The sequence below is a fragment of the Trachurus trachurus genome (genome assembly GCF_905171665.1).
Source record: "Trachurus trachurus genome assembly, chromosome: 21".
NCBI lineage: Eukaryota > Metazoa > Chordata > Actinopteri > Carangiformes > Carangidae > Trachurus > Trachurus trachurus.
Genome location: NC_139899.1, coordinates 33,315,341 through 33,332,928, shown reverse-complemented (window position 1 = coordinate 33,332,928; position 17,588 = coordinate 33,315,341). Strand labels below are relative to the sequence as shown.

The 17,588-nt window shown below is 42.7% G+C and overlaps 1 protein-coding gene across 5 annotated transcripts in view; it reads left to right on the top strand.

The window, feature by feature from the left end:
* The window catches only part of pikfyve (phosphoinositide kinase, FYVE finger containing), a 72,853-nt gene that overhangs the window by 19,842 nt on the left and 35,423 nt on the right, over positions 1-17,588 (top strand). For 3 of the 5 annotated variants that reach the window (XM_083996365.1, XM_083996366.1, XM_083996367.1), the window contains exons 6-20: positions 523-733; positions 3,199-3,225; positions 3,487-3,567; positions 5,028-5,184; positions 6,509-6,666; positions 8,764-8,875; positions 9,783-9,930; positions 10,898-11,062; positions 12,086-12,145; positions 12,274-12,403; positions 14,298-14,478; positions 15,321-15,395; positions 15,918-16,025; positions 16,133-16,273; positions 16,951-17,077. In XM_083996365.1, coding sequence (XP_083852491.1) covers positions 523-733; positions 3,199-3,225; positions 3,487-3,567; positions 5,028-5,184; positions 6,509-6,666; positions 8,764-8,875; positions 9,783-9,930; positions 10,898-11,062; positions 12,086-12,145; positions 12,274-12,403; positions 14,298-14,478; positions 15,321-15,395; positions 15,918-16,025; positions 16,133-16,273; positions 16,951-17,077 — 1,881 coding nt within the window. The remainder of the gene's footprint in view (positions 1-522; positions 734-3,198; positions 3,226-3,486; positions 3,568-5,027; positions 5,185-6,508; positions 6,667-8,763; positions 8,876-9,782; positions 9,931-10,897; positions 11,063-12,085; positions 12,146-12,273; positions 12,404-14,297; positions 14,479-15,320; positions 15,396-15,917; positions 16,026-16,132; positions 16,274-16,950; positions 17,078-17,588) is intronic. The other 2 variants (XM_083996368.1, XM_083996369.1) reach the window with 2 other exon arrangements.

Below are 17,588 nucleotides of genomic sequence, written 5' to 3'. Positions count from 1 at the left end.
CTTCTCTGAGTTACAGGGGGTCTCGGCGTAGCAGTGCATGTCCATATAACGGACACACCAAAAAACATCCAAATACCTCCAATGCTGCTGGTATGTACTGTCCCGCTTGTATTGAAGCTTGAGATTGAGAAATCGCTCGAGATTTGGACGAACCGGGAAGAGGAACTTCGAGAAGCTTCTGCTACAAAACAAGCTTGAAATATAGACTTATTAAATTTTTTTCGGGACAATTTCTCATGTTGGGGCTCCAATACAAGAGGGACATTACATACGAGCAGCATGGAGGTATTTGGATGTTTTTTGGTGTTTCTTTTTGTTACGAAGACAGTTGGTATCCATTTGCAACCGTCATATGGACACCGCTGTAACTCAGAGAAGGCACGGAGATTTTTCCAATTTTTCAATTTTGAGTGAACTATCCCTTTAATCAATGTGTGTGTGTGTGTGTGTGTGTGTGTGTGTGTGTGTGTGTGTGTGTGTGTGTGTGTGTGTGTGTGTGTGTGTGTGTGTGTGTGTGTGTAGGGGACCTGCGGGCCTGCACCTACTGCAGGAAGATCGCTCTGAGCTACGCCCACTCGGCCGACTCGGGCTCCATCGGCGAGGACCTGAGCGCGCTGTCGGACTCTCCCTGCTCCTCCGTGTGCGTGCTGGAGCCCAGCGAGCCGCGCACGCCGTCGGGCGGCCGCAAGAGCAGCCGCAACATCTTCCTGGAGGAGGACCTGACCTGGCAGAGGTGCCACACACACACACACACACACACACACACTAGGGACGTCATGATTATAGATTTTCTTTGTACGATTATTGTCAGAGAAATAAATATTACGATTAGCACGATTATTATTAGGGCTGGGACGATATGCTTTTCTCCCGATTCGATTCTTCTACGATTTTTTGGATGGAGATTCGATTTAAATTGCGATTCTACGATATTGCCGATTCTCTCTATGATTTTTAGTCTTTAGCATTTTTAACATTTATCTGCACACAAACACCGTAGGAGCCTATAAATGAACATACTCCATTATAAAGTGAACTTAAACCCTTTTCAAAACCTGGACTCTCTGTTTGTAAAAAAGGCGAACAAATGCACATTGCACAATATTTAAAAAATTTAAAAAAATAAATAAATAAATAAAAATAAAAAATAAATAAATTGATTTTTGAAAAAAAAATCGATTTAAAAATCGTCAAAAAAGATATCGCGATATTTATGTGAATCGATTTTTTCTCCCACCCCTAATTATTCTGCATTAATTAATTTCACAACATATGAATGTGTAAAATCAAATACAGTCAAAATATATAATTACATTACACATTTTTACACTAAATATTTTAACTATCTCCTATTCATACAGTATATAAACAATTATTAATCCTCCAGGGGAAGTGTTTGAAATATTCAAATCATTAATTGTCACCTATACCAAATGTTTAAGTTTATTTTAATTGATTGCTTGTTTCTTTTTTATCACAAATGAGACGCTAACATTTAAATTCCTACCAATCGTATGTTACGTTACGTTAGGTAAATGGAGCAGTATTTCTTACATTTACCTTCACTTTGGTGCACAAACATCTTCCTCCGTGTTTCCAACATCATCTTTTTTTGGAAAGTGACGGTATTTAAGAATCTCTACGATTAATTAATTGTGGCGTTTAATACCGCGATTAATTGTGAAAACAAGTAATGGTGACATCCCTAACACACACACACACACACACACACACACACACTCGGTCAGATCAGATCAGATGAAGGCCGTACGTAGTAAAGTCTCAGTGGATAAAGTGTTTTATTCGTAGATTAGATTAAAGCACAGAGAGAGACAGAGTGAGTCCAGTGTAATGAGACGTGTCCTGTTTGGTTTGGCCCAAACACAACGACAACAACAACCATTAGAGGCTTCTTATTCTGCACGATGCCTTCACTGTCCGCTGGGGATTCACAGCCTCCACACCTGTAACACCTGTAACACCTGTAACAGCTGGACTGAGTTAAACATCTGAGACTTTGTACAAAAAAACACACAAACTCCTGTTTCCTCTCTCTGAGTCTTTACTCTACGTCTCGACGCCCAAGTCTGATTCGTTGCCTAATATCTGATTTTTTTGGACCGTTTATATTAGAGCTGCAACAATTAATTGATTAATTGCACAATAACCGATTATTAAATGAATCGTCAACTATTCTGATAATCTAATAATCAGTTTGAGTCGTTTTTTTTTAAAGAAAAAAAAGTCCAGATTCTCTGATTTCAGCTTCTTCAATGTGAATATTTCTGGTTTCTTTGTTCCTTTATGACAATAAACTGAGTCTCTCTTTGGTTTGTGGACAAAACAAGACATTTGAGGACGTCGTCTTGATGTTTTCTTAACATTTTTTTAGCATTTTATTGACCAAACAACTAATCGATTAATCGTTTAAATAATTGACAGATTAATCAATGATGAAAATAATCGTTAGTTGCAGCTCTGGTCTATTTACATGTTCTATCAGAAGTGACCCATATCTGATATCTGCGTAACACCTGCTTTGCTTTGCGTGAACCAGCCCACTGAAGAGGAAATAAACTAGTGAACTTTTAAAATTTTCATTATCACATTATAATCCCATAATAATTATAAAGGAAGGTGAGTCTGTTTTTCCTCTCTTGATTTCTAATCGGCTCGGTTCAGTTTTTTCCGGTAGGAAAACATGAGTTCTGTTGTTTCTCTCTCTTTCACCGCTTAGAAATGGGTGGGAATGTTGTTATATGAAAACAAGAAATGGTGAGAGGAAAAGACACCACAAAATGAAACAACAGGTTCAGTGAAACGTGTGGGATTTATTTTATTTTTATTTAGATTTATTGATGGAGCTTGGAAATTGAGACAGGAAGGACGAGATTCCCACATGAAATCTTGTTCCAGATCTGATCTGAGAAGAACGAATCAGAACTGGGCCACTTGAACCTTGTAGTGTCGATAAGAGGAAGAGTGTGTTGACTAACCCTCCTCCTCTTCTTCCTGCTGCTGTCTAACCTGTTCTCTCTTTCTCTTTAAGCAGTGATTGAATTAACTTGTGACAGAGCAGAAAAGTGTTTTATGACGGCGTGCTTGTTGTTGTTGTTGCTCTCTGCTCTGCTTGTTGTTGCTCTGTCGACTCCAACACCAATCTGTTTCCTCTCTCTCTCTCTCTGTCTCCTGGCCTAGAAAAACTCCCATTGGGATGAGAAAGAAGTGAGTGTTGCTGTTTGTTTCATTCATTTTCCTTCAGTCGTGTGTCTGAGCCGTCGCTGCCTGAGTGAGTAGAGGCCGACGACGCTCCGTAGCTCTGTAGCTCTGTAGCTCCGTAGCTCTGTAGCTCTGTAGCTCCGTAGCTCTGCAGCGCCGCACGCAGCCGCCGCTCCTCTGCATGCTCACATTCACTCTGCTCTGTTTGACATGAAGAAGGTCTGAGCTCTGTGTGTGTGTGTGTGTGTGTGTGTGTGTGTGTACCAGTATGATTCACCAGGAGCCTCAGAGCAGCTCCAGACTCACCACGCTGCAGGAAGACGTTGGAAAGTCACCGGCACGCAAGAGGTTAGTGTGTCTGACAACAGGAAGTGTTTCTGGGGGACACGATCACATGATTCACATGTTATTGATCATAGATGTTTAAGCAATATATCACGACAGGCCGTGGTATATGCTCATTATACCACGGCTTAGAGTGGTATAATGAGCATATACCACGGACTGGAGTGATATATTGCTTTTATAAAACGGTTATCAATAATGACAATATGAAAGAGGGATACGCAATCAATTTCATGTAGTTTTATTCAACCAGAATAAAAACCTAGTCCCTTGTCTCCAGATGTTAGCTCCAAGTAGCTCTGCATCAGATCGCCGGATTTCACCTTTCCGTTTTATAAATACACATAGATGCCGCATTCGGGCTTGTCAGGCGCGTCAACACGGCCGCCATCTTGGGCAGGGCTTTCTGACCATAGACATATATACTTCTGACCAGCAGTCAGACCCTTGTAGAACAAATTTCAGTCTACGTATGCATGTGGGTGTGTGTTTGAGTATGTACTGTAAGTGTATGTTTATTTCAAATTGTTTTTTATTGAGTTTTCAAAAGTGTGAGAACAAACAAAACAAAACAAAACAGTTTAAACTGACAGAGAGCTATTAGACAAAATTGCATGAATACCATACATGGACCGTAAGTGTATGTTTAATATAAAAAAAAAAGATCAATCTATGTTGTATCATAAATATCTGTCTGACATTTATAATAAACCAAGCGGCTTGAAAATCGGTTGAATATTCAGTGAGTTATGGTGATTCTAGTGGTTGATAGACGTCTACCTCTGTTGACTAGTGCAGTAAGTAGACACGGCTTCCCCCTGACCAAGATGGCCGCTGCGTTGACGCATCGTAGACGCATAATAGAACAAATCTGGGTAGAAAACCAGCATGAGAACAACAGTGACGGACGAGAGTTTCACTATATATATCTAATTTTTCATGTCACTATATCACCGTTTAGACTAATCTGATGTTTGTAAAGTCTATAAAACCAATGATTGGACAAACATTACTATTTACGTGTGCACATTTTTGTAATTAGTCATGGTTATCATAGATTAGCTGGGCTAACGGTTAGCTACCTGTTTAACTTTAATAACTCAGTGACTCAGTTAGCTTAGCTACCGTTAGCTGTCCCTGTCAGCTGAGCCACTGATGTTTTCTAGACACCGTGATTCCCCCAAACTGAATAAATACAACACATAGCAACACAAAACACACACACAGAAATAATAATGTTTCTTCAATCATTTCAGATTTGTCTAAACGGTGATAGGGCGTGAAAAATATGATATATAGCTAAACTCTCGTTTGTTACTATTGATCTCATTCACATTACAGCTGTTTTTCTACCCGGAAGTAGAATGTAAACAACAAGGAGATTCGTCCTATTGATGATGTCGTTGTCTCTCTCTGTCTCAGGTTGTATTGATGATGTGGTTGTGTTTCTCTCTCTGTGTCAGGTCGGCCAGTGTGACCAACCTGTCTCTGGACCGGTCCGGCTCCTCCATGGTGCCGTCCTACGACAGCTCCGTCAGCCCCCCCACCAGCAGAGCTCTGAGAGGGGACAAGACCGGGGCCAAGCTGGACCACAGCGAGGAGGAGAGGAAGATCCTGCTGGTGGGTGCTGCTCCTCTCTATAGACCCTTTCAGAGAGTATAAACAAAGACAGGTGTGGCTCATTAGAAAACGCTCTGGTACACTAAATTGAATGGAGCCTTAATTAGTATCCTTGGTAACACCTGTATTTGTTTATACTCTCTGAAACGGTCTATAATTGGGATATAACTATAACTGGGAATAATTTCCCAGCCCGACCATGTTTTGTCTTCTGACTTTGTTTTAATGCCATCTGGCCGTCGTTTTGTTGCACCTCTTGTCAAGACAAACCGTCGGGCAAAATCCTTTCTTCCCTCTGCCATCAGGTTGTTAAAGGGATAGTTCAACATTTTGGCAAATTGGCCCATTGCCATAATCGCTATAGTCATAGCAGTAGGTTCGTTACCTTTATTTGTCGGTGTAAGCTATTTTTAGAACGGAGGAGCGGAGCGGCAGGCTGCTCAGAGCTACACTATGGAGGCTAATGGAATTTCTTGGTTTCCCTCATCAAACTCATCAAATACAAAATCCCAAAACTCCAAAACGCTTTCGTGGACAAGTTGTGACCTGCACAATCACCACGCTATGAGATAATAATGGAACGTTACGAAATGGAGCCGTTTTCGAGGTAAATACAGAGTCTGCTTGCTGAAAAACTGTCCCTGAACGCAACGCGCATCAGCGGTTTTGCATGAATTTACCTCTAAAACAACTCTGTCTCGTAACGTTCTATTATTATCTCATAGCGTGGTGATTGTGCAGCTCACAACTTGTCCACGAAAGCGTTTTGGAGTTTTGGGATTTTGTATTTGATGAGTTTGATGAGGGAAACCAAGAAATTCCATTAGCCTCCATAGTGTAGCTCTGAACAGCCTGCCGCTCCGCTCCTCCGTTCTAAAAATAGCTTGCACCGACAAATAAAGGTAACGAACCTACTGCTATGACTATAGGGATTATGGCAATGGGCCAATTTGCCAAAATGTTGAACTATCCCTTTAAACCTGGAGGGCATGTGACAGCACTTTATATTGTTGTATTTACTGTTGCTATTTATTTATGGTGCCATGTATGTATTATTTTTTATCTTTATTATTACCAACGTGCGGTGAGAGTCTGTGCCACATACTGTTTACCTGATATGAACTTGTTTTTGTCTCCCTTCTCTTTCTTTTATTTGTCTTTTAATGAAACTGAGTCTGCTAAACCGAATTGCCCCTTGGGGATAAATAAAGTTGTCTGAACTGAACTGAACTGAACTGAACTACTCCTCCTCTTCCTCCTCCTGCTGCTCCTCCTCTCTCACTCCTCTATCTCCTCTTCCTCCTCCTTCATCCTCCTCCTCTAGGACTCCTCCCAGCTCAAAGACCTGTGGAAGAAGATCTGTAACAGCAGCACGGGGATGGAGTTCCAGGACCACCGCTACTGGCTGAGGACCTACCCCAACTGCATTGTGGGAAAGGAGCTGGTCAACTGGTTGCTAAGGAACGGGACCATCTCCAACAGGTACAGCCTCACCTGTCTAACAGAAATTAGCCTCGCTATCCAGAGTCTGTGGTCAGTTTATAACGCTTGTTAGGAAATTTGCTCTGACGTTTGTTGTTGGAGTCTCTGGAAGCGGCGATCGGACAACTCTGGCAGCCGGACACATTTATTGAGGCTGCTGCACTACTGCATTTATTTGGTAGCTACACCGGTCACTACTGCATTTATTTGGTAGCTACACCGGTCACTACTGCATTTATTTGGTAGCTACACTGGTCACTACTTAATTTATTTGGTAGCTACACTGGTCACTACTTGCATTTATTTGGTAGCTACACTGGTCACTACTTGCATTTATTTGGTAGCTACACCGGTCACTACTTAATTTATTTGGTAGCTACACTGGTCACTACTTAATTTATTTGGTAGCTACACTGGTCACTACTTGCATTTATTTGGTAGCTACACTGGTCACTACTTGCATTTATTTGGTAGCTACACCGGTCACTACTTAATTTATTTGGTAGCTACACTGGTCACTACTGCATTTATTTGGTAGCTACACCGGTCACTACTTAATTTATTTGGTAGCTACACCGGTCACTACTTGCATTTATTTGGTAGCTACACCGGTCACTACTGCATTTATTTGGTAGCTACACCGGTCACTACTTGCATTTATTTGGTAGCTACACTGGTCACTACTTGCATTTATTTGGTAGCTACACCGGTCACTACTGCATTTATTTGGTAGCTACACCGGTCACTACTTGCATTTATTTGGTAGCTACACCGGTCACTACTTGCATTTATTTGGTAGCTACACCGGCCACTACTGCATTTATTTGGCAGCTACACCGGTCACTACTTGCATTTATTTGGTAGGTACACTGGTCACTACTTGCATTTATTTGGTAGCTACACCGGTCACTACTGCATTTATTTGGTAGCTACACCGGTCACTACTGCATTTATTTGGCAGCTACACCGGTCACTACTTGCATTTATTTGGTAGGTACACTGGTCACTACTTGCATTTATTTGGTAGCTACACCGGTCACTACTGCAGGGTTTCCCGCAGCGCTTTCCTGTTAAGGCGGCCACCTTAACAGGAAAGAGCTGCCGCCTAAACTAACGTCTTAAAAAAATTTAAATGTAGCGATATTCGCCGCACACATACACACCACAGAGAAGCGCGCATGCATAACAGCAGCGCGCGTGCTGAAAGCGAAACAATACGGCGCCCCCCCCCCCCCCGCCAACAGGACAGACACCACCTTAACTAACACATATTCTGGGGGAAACACTGCTACTTCATTTATTTGGTAGCTACACCGGTCACTACTTGCATTTATTTGGTAGCTACACCGGTCACTACTTGCATTTATTTGGTAGCTACACCGGTCACTACTTCATTTATTTGGTAGCTACACCGGTCGCTACTTCATTTATTTGGTAGCTACACCGGTCACTACTTCATTTATTTGGTAGCTACACCGGTCGCTACTGCATTTATTTGGTAGCTACACCGGTCACTACTGCATTTATTTGGTAGCTACACCGGTCGCTACTTCATTTATTTGGTAGCTACACCGGTCACTACTGCATTTATTTGGTAGCTACACCGGTCACTACTTCATTTATTTGGTAGCTACACCGGTCACTACTTCATTTATTTGGTAGCTACACCGGTCACTACTTCATTTATTTGGTAGCTACACCGGTCACTACCTGCTTTTATTTGGTAGCTACACCGGTCACTACTGCATTTATTTGGTAGCTACACCGGTCACTCTGGGCAGCTGTGGTAACGGCGATCCGTGACCGCAATGCATGATGGGATATCTTGCTCCGGTTAGTCATCATCGGATGTTCACTACAATTGTGGGATAGATTCAGTCACTATATAGTGAACATTAATAATCACTGAACATTTGGACACCACTACAAAATGGTGGTTCGTGGTCACTAGATAGAGAGTAGAGGGGGATTTAGGACACCGCCTGTGTCACATTGATCTGTGATGATGCTGCTCCTGGTCTTGTGTGACACTAACTCTCTTCTCCTCCTCCTCCTCCTCCTCCTCCTCCTCCTCCTCCTCCTCCTCCTCCTCCTCAGGGCCCAGGCCATAGCCATCGGTCAGGCCTTAGTGGACGGCCACTGGCTGGACTGTGTCACTCACCACGACCAGGTGTTCAGGGACGAGTACGCCCTCTACCGCCCCCTGCAGGTCGGTGTTGGACCTCTAATTGAAATTTCCCTCATTATCTCCTCCCCCTCATGTGGACTAAGGGCTGGGAGAGGTTTCAGAGTCCTCCGTGGCTTCTCTGAGTTACAGGGGGTCTCGGCGTAGCAGTGCATGTCCATATAACGGTTGCAAATGGATACCAACTGTCTTCGTAACAAAAAGACACACCAAAAAACATCCAAATACCTCCATGCTGCTCGTATGTAATGTCCGTCTTGTATTGAAGCCCCGAAATGCGAAATTGTTCCGAAAAAAATTAAATAAGTCTATATTTTAAGCTTGTTTGTAGCGGAAGCTTCCAGTGTTGCTCTGCTGGAATCTCGCGCGATTTGCAGAGCCGTGAACTGGGCGTCAGTGCATTCAAATAAATTGAATTGACATTACAGACGAGCAGCATGGAGGTATTTGGATGTTTTTTGGTGTGTCTTTTTGGACGAAGAAAAGTGAGCTCCGTTCTCAACCGTCATATGGACATGCAGTGCTGCACGGAGCCCCGCTGTAACTTTGAAATTTGAATTTTGGGTGAACTATCCCTTTAAACTGATAAATAAAATAACAACATTTTGAAAATGAACAGCTCGCAGCAACGTTTTGAAAAAAATCATCTTCGTTCATCTTTGGAACCGTGAACTTAGTTTAATCATGAACTATGAACTGAACTCTCCGCTGTCTCATTAGCATATCATTAGCATCTCATTAGCATCTCATTAGCATGTCACTTCCATGAGCCGTTCTCACGCTCTGACTCACTTCGTCATGTGTCGGTATTGATCGGCTGGCGTTTTATCAGCAGCAGCCTCATTGATTGATTGATTGGTTGGTTGTGTTTGTGTGTGTGTGTGTGTGTGTTTGTGTGTCTGTGTGTGTGTCTGTGTGTGTGTGTCCACAGAGCACAGAGTTCTCTGAGACGCCGTCCCCAGACAGCGACAGCGTCAACTCCCTGGAGGGACACTCTGAGCCGTCCTGGTTCAAGGACATCAAGTTCGACGACAGCGACACGGAGCAGCTGGCCGACGAGAACGAATACAACATGCCCAGTCAGTGTGTGTGTGTGTCTGTGTGTGTGTGTTCATGCTGTTGTGTTACTGTGTTGTAGAGCTGGGACGATATGCTTTTCTCCCGATTCAATTTAAATTGCGATTCTACGATATTGCCGATTTTCTCGATTTTTAGTCTTTATTTTTAACAGCAGTGAAACAGTTGAATGATTATTATGATTGTCTACAGACTATTCCAGGAAACATATTTCACATGTAAGTCAGTTTTTTAAGATTTATTCAGCAGCAATAATATATGTTTACTCTCTTTTCAAAAGCCTGGACTGCATAAAAGAGGCAAACATAAAAGAGTATAGAAAAAACAGGCTTCTGAAACCTTTCTGACAAAATGAGATATTGACTGAGGTAAACTGCTACATTTAACATTTATCTGCACACAAACACTGTAGGAGCCTATAAATGAACATACTCCATTATAAAGTGAACTTAAACCCTTTTCAAAACCTGTACTCTCTGTATGTTAAAAAGGCGAACAAATGAAATGCACAATGCACAATATATATTAAAAATAAATAGATAAAAAAACATTTTTTTAATAGATTTTTTTTGTTCTTTTCAAAATAGATAAAAAAACAAACTTTTTTTTTATTCTAAAAAAAACCAAAAAAAATTTTAATAGATATTTTTCTTTTCAAAAATAGATTTAAAAAATTTTTTTTACCCTTATTTTTTTTTACATAAAAATTGGCATATATTTATAAAAATCGTCAAAAAAAGAGGCAAAAATAAAAAAGTATAGAAAAAACAGGCTTCTGAAACCTTTCTGACAAAATGAGATATAGACGGAGGTAAACTGCTAAAAAAAGGCGAACAAATGCACATTGCACAATATACGTATATATTTTTTTAAATTTCGCGATTTTTTCTCCCACCCCTCCTGTGTCGGTCTGTATGCTGGTGCTGCGTTCACTGACCTGCTCCTCCGTCCGTGCGTCCGTGCGTCCAGACTCGGCCAGTCCCAGTAAGAGGACGTCGGTCAGCAGCTTCCAGTCGGTGGTGGACAGCGACTCGGCCGCTTCCATCAACCTCAACATGGAGCAGAACAACGTCAACTTCCACATCAAGAAGCAGTCCAAGTATCCACACGTCCCCGCCACCGCCGAGCAGAAAGGTAGCACACACACCTGTCACCTGTCACCTGAGCTCACCACAGACACCTGAAAGCTCATGTTTTTACTTAAATTCAGACATTTTTCTCACAAAAAGTTAGGGATGTTTGGCTTTTGGATTAAATTTCAGAATGCACCTAAAATGCTCTATAACCTTTACAGGTGAACTTAATTTAACCTTCTCTAAACTTTTGAATGCACACGTCCAATATAATAGTTCAATGTTTCATCCTTATTGAATAACATGCTGCTCTCTAACAAGGTGTGTGGGAGTTGAAGCTTTTAGCCGGGTTAACTTGACTCGTGCACCTTTACTGCCTGGAAAAAATGTCCACAGGATTCCGGTTTAAAAAGATTAGAAAGAATGTATTTATTCCTTGTTTTCCAAAGGTATCTTATTACAGGAATAATCCAAAATCAAAGTTTTTCTCATCAGAAAAAGCACTACGGTAAGAAAACTGTGTGGCTCATGCCTAACCAAGCCTCAACTGCCTCTGTCCTCTTAAAGCGACAGTAACAAAGGTTACAAAAAATCCTTTTTAACTTATTATGAATTAAATCACATGAATTGTACTAATCTTTTGCCTATTTTGATCAACTGTTTATCCAAAACAAATCAATTATTTATTTACAATAATGTGAACTTTACGATAAACAAACAAAACCTGTAGAAGCACACAAAACACACTTTGGCTCCCACAAGGTGATTAACCACAAACATCACAAGCACCATGTTCACATTTTAAAAATATTAGACACTAGCAGACACAGAGGACCCCATCACCCACAGTCAAGACTGACACGGCTTCAAATAACAATAATAGTATTCATAATCACTTGAAAATGGGAACTTATGAAGTCATGATGACTTCAGTGCAGTTGATGTTTAGTTATTACATGAAGAGTAGACCTGAGGGCTTTACTACGACGGAGGCTCAACATGTCCCAAGACAGTCTGGCTGCAGAGCTGCACTGTGAGACACCTTTCAACGGAAACATCTGTAAATACTTTTTCTACATTTCAGAGTTCCTGCTGTCAGAGGACGGAGGACACAACATCGTCATCAGTGACGCCTTCATCAAAGGTACGAGACCCGAGATCTGATACGACCACATGGAAAACACATGGAGCTGAAACTTCCTCCTCATCCTCTTCCTCCTCCTCTCTCCTCTCTCCTCCTCTTCCTCTCTCCTCCTCCTCCTCCTCCTGCAGAGTCTCTGTTTAACCGGCGGGTGGAGGAGAAGGCCAAGGAGATGTTGTTCACTCCTCTGGGATGGCACCACAGCTCCCTGGACCAGCTGAGGGAGGAGAACGGAGAGAAGAAGGCCATGGAGCGACTGCTGTGAGTCATCTAATCCATAATCAATAATCAGCTCATCACTGAAGCTGCTGTTAAAGAACATTTTAAAAAAAGGGATGCGCCAACATTTTTTTTTCTGTGTCTTGCCTCACTCCCGAGTCCATGACCAGCAGATAGACACCATCCTTTCCACTGTGCGTGCAGTAATGAGGGAGATAGAGCCGTATCGCCCGTAATTAGCTTAGCTCAAACACTGGAAGTGTATGGGTAGTGTTAGCCTGCCTCCACCTAAAGTCGCTAATTAGCTTAGCTCAAACACTGGAAGTGTATGGGTAGTGTTAGCCTGCCTCCACCTAAAGTCGCTAATTAGCTTAGCTCAAACGCTGGAAGTGTAAAGGTAGCATTAGCCTGCCTCCTACCTAAAGTAGCTAATTAGCTTAGCTCAAACGCTGGAAGTGTATAGGTAGTGTTAGCCTGCCTCCTACCTAAAGTCGCTAATTAGCTTAGCTCAAACACTGGAAGTGTATAGGTAGTGTTAGCCTGCCTCCACCTAAAGTCGCTGATTAGCTTAGCTCAAACACTGGAAGTGTATAGGTAGTGTTAGCCTGCCTCCACCTAAAGTCGCTGATTAGCTTAGCTCAAACACTGGAAGTGTATAGGTAGTGTTAGCCTGCCTCCTACCGAGCTGAAATCAGCAGTCAGAATCATTTTAGCTCTAAACTCTGCAAATATATCACTTTATCCACATTTCAAACATGTTTAGGCGAGAAAGTAGCCGTTTAGATCAGCAGTGTGTCGTTAATTTGTCTAAATTTGTCTTTTTAATTGCCCCTTGGGGATGAATAAAGTTTTTTGAATTGACTTGAATTGAATTGAATTGATAAATACCAGCTGTTCACAGTTTTGTTGGGACGAATTTGGCGCTACTCAAGCTAGCCGTTGTGACCAACGCACTTCAAGTTACTTTCACAAAATAAAACACCCGTTGCCCTTTACATACAGAAAACCATGATGATAGAATTTGTGCTTTTACTTTGAAACAGGAAGCTAACCTACCCTCGATGTAGCTAGCTTGAACCAAAATAAAGCGTCTTTGCTTGAACCCTCCGTTTTGACCGATCTCGTCCCGTTACCAGCATTTGACCGCTCAAGATGCCTTACCGGAGAGTTTTGTCAGCTCTGAGACGAAGATCGGCCCGCCGGTTTCCCGTTAGAGTTGCTGAAGAGTTTCTCTGATGACTTTAGGTGGAGGCAGGCTAACACTACCTATACACTTCCAGCGTTTGAGCTAAGCTAATTAGCAACTTTAGGTGGAGGCAGGCTAACACTACTCATACACTTCCAGTGTTTGAGCTAAGCTAATTAGCGACTTTAGGTGGAGGCAGGCTAACACTACTCATACACTTCCAGTGTTTGAGCTAAGCTAATTAGCGACTTTAGGTGGAGGCAGGCTAACACTACCCATACACTTCCAGTGTTTGAGCTAAGCTAATTAGTGACTTTAGGTGGAGGCAGGCTAACACTACCCATACACTTCCAGTGTTTGAGCTAAGCTAATTAGCGACTTTAGGTGGAGGCAGGCTAACACTACCCATACACTTCCAGTGTTTGAGCTAAGCTAATTAGCGACTTTAGGTGGAGGCAGGCTAACACTACCTATACACTTCCAGTGTTTGAGCTAAGCTAATTAGCGACTTTAGGTGGAGGCAGGCTAACACTACCCATACACTTCCAGCGTTTGAGCTAAGCTAATTACGGGCGATACGGCTCTATCTCCCTTGTTACTGCACGCACAGTGGAAAGGATGGTGTCTATCTGCTGGTCATGGACTCGGGAGTGAGGCAAGACACAGAAAAAAAAGAAAATGTTGGCGTATCCCTTTAAACCGTTGAATATGAGACTTCACAGAGAAACTGACCTCTCTTTCCTCCCCCAGCTCGGCCAATCACAGCCACATGATGGCGCTGCTGCAGCAGCTGCTCTACAGTGAGTCTCTGTCTCTGTCCTGGAGGGACATCATTGTCCCCGTCGTCCGCCAGGTCGTCCAGACCGTGCGTCCCGACGTCCGCAACTGTGACGACGACATGGACATCAGACAGCTGGTCCACATCAAGAAGGTCAGAGCGCCGCCGCCTCGCTGTGATGTCATCGGTCAGGTGTAGAGCAATGTCATCCGTCAGGCGTAGAGTGATGTCAACGGTCAGGTGACTGTAGCTGCGTTTCCATTTCCCCTTGAAATGCGCAAAACCTAAATATCGAAATGAAAAGCTGGTAATGGAAACACCTACATTTAGAAAAAACTCTCAAACATCACTAAAAGGTTTTTACGCTCTCATGAGGTGGTTTTTGAGACGTATCGATACAAACGTGTATCGCAAAAGTGTAATGGAAACACTTTTTTCGCTTTTCTACACGTCACCGGCGTCAGCGAAGTTGTGTGTGTCCACGCTGTGTTGGTTTATGTAACTGGAGGGGACAAATGAACCACATGTTTTTTGTCATGCATTGCTGACCTGGGCATTGTTTCTCAATAAATTAGAAAAACCTTTCCAATCATTCCCCTTTTCCGTGCATGGTTGAAGGAGATTGGCTCGCATCCACACTCCACTCCCTCCTGCGCCAACATGTCCCCTTTAGTCACATAAACCAGTACGGGTGTGTGGACACAACCACCTCATCAACGCTGCCAGCGCCACACGGGCTTTGCCTTCAACAATCAAGCGCTGCCTTTGTCTTTGTTAAAAACAATAACAGCAACAACTGTCGGCAGCTGAGATCCCTGTGCCGTCACCATAGAAACGCAAGACGCATTACGGCTCATTCGCAAAATACCTTTCAGTGGAAACACCTGCAAATAGCAATTGCACTTTTTCGAAGTTTCAGAAATATCGCTTTTATTTTTTTGCGAAAATCTGTGATGGAAACGCAGCTAGTGACTGACTGTGTCGTTGTTCTGCAGATCCCTGGAGGAAGGAAGTTTGACTCTGCTGTGGTGAACGGCTTCGTCTGCACCAAGAACATCGCTCACAAGAAGGTGAGACTGGTCCTGGTGTGTGTGTGTGTGTTGCAACATAGTAAAAAGTAAAAAAGATAAATAAAAGAATAAAAAAAGACAGGAAAAAAAGAAAAAAAATACCCCCACCCTCCAACTTGGATCTCTATAAAACTCTTACAGGGCATGAGAGACCATGTTTTAACAACAAATGCAAATAAAAATAGTTTTTACAACAATTCCTGGATCTTATCTGCCATTGTTTGCCATGCTAGAATAGTATCAGCTCCAGCACCGTGCATTCATGCCACTGAAAGCTCCATATTTATTATGTCAATGTCAATGTCTGTGTTAATCCAATGGGGCTTGGTAACTGTATGTGGAGGTTTCCAGCGTAAAGCCAGCATCTTTTTGGCAGCAGTGATGCCGGTTAGGAGAATACGTCTTTTCCAGCGTGTCAATTTTAATGAGGTGGTATCATTTAGGAGTAACACAATGGGAGAACATGGTACAACGACTTCCAGTACATTAGATAAAGTAGACTGGTCTCTGTGTGTTGAACAGATGAATCCGTACATCAAGAACCCGAAGGTGCTGCTGCTGAAGTGCTCCATCGAGTACCTGTACCGGGAGGAGACCAAGTTCACCTGCATCGACCCCATCGTGCTGCAGGTCAGTCAGTCAGTCCGTCCCCCACCGCCGCCACCGCCGCACGTCGCCGTGGAGACGACGGCCGCAGCCGAAGAGAGATTAATAAATCTGTTTCTCTACTTTTTCAGGAGCGAGAGTTTCTGAAGAACTACGTGCAGCGCATCGTGGACGTGCGTCCCACGCTGGTGCTGGTGGAGAAGACGGTGTCTCGCATCGCTCAGGACATGCTGCTGGAGCACGGCATCACGCTGGTCATCAACGTCAAGCCGGTCAGAGAGCAGCACACTGAAGAATAACACACTCTGAAGAATAACACACTCTGAAGAATAACACACTCTGAAGCTCTAAAGCAATAACACACTCTGAAGAACAACACACTCTGAAGAATAACACACACTCTGAAGAATAACACACTCTGAAGCTCTAAAGCTCTGAAGCTCTGACGCTCTAAAGCTCTGAAACTTTGAAGCTTTGGAGCTCTGAAGCTCTGAATCTCTAAAGATCTAAAGCTCTAAAGCTCTGAAGATCTAAAGCTCTGGAGCTTTGAAGCTCTGAAGCTCTGAAGCTCTGGAGCTCTAAAGCTCTAAAGCTTTGGAGCTCTGAAGCCTTTAAAATCTGAAGCTCTAAATTATACTGTACTTGTATTAATACTAAACGTTAAACTGATGAAAAGAAAGAAAGAAAGAAAGAAAGAAAGAAAGAAAGAAAGAAAGAAAGAAAGAAAGGTCACTAATAATAGATGAGTTGAGTTAAATTAATTTGAAGAAGAATTTCACTATAAGTTAATTACTCATAATTATATGTGACAAACTTGAATTGAATTGAATTGAACAACAACGACCATAATAAGTTAAAGCAGACACCTTGAATAATTTTATCAGTGAGTTAATAGTTGATCATTATTAATTAGTAACAGCTGATCGTTATTTCCTCTGTGTCTGTGCAGCAAGTCCTGGACCGAGTCAGTCGGATGACGCAGGGCGACCTGGTCATGTCCATGGACCAGCTGCTCACCAAACCTCGACTGGGAACCTGCCACAAGTTCTACATGCAGCCGTTCACGCTGCCCAACAGTAAGAAGCCCCGCCCCCCCTCTGTCCTCTGACTCCGCCCCCCCGGCCTGTCACATGGGTTGTGTCCTAAACCCCTCCCTCATTCCCTCCTCCCTACTCACTATATAGTGAATTCAATATAGTGGACTATATAGTGACTCACTGGTCAATTTACACTTTCGGACACGACTCCCCCGCACAGTTAATGACGTATTACGTTGCGTAATTAAAACGTTCCGACCGCGATCGTAACGGCCGGTGTAGCATAGAACCTACGGATGTACCAACATAAAACGAGGAGTAAAGCAATATATTAAGCGGTAATATATATTTAAGCATCAAAGATGTTCAATCAAACCCACATAGTTTGAAACAACGTTCAAAACACACACAGCCAGTGTCACGACTAAGCATAAAGTCCGCTAGCTTAATGCTAACGTATAATGTAAAATCTCATAGACGGGCTAAGAGAAATTAGCATTGCTATCCAGAGTCTGTGGTCAGTTGCTTGTTAGGAAATTTGCTCTGACGT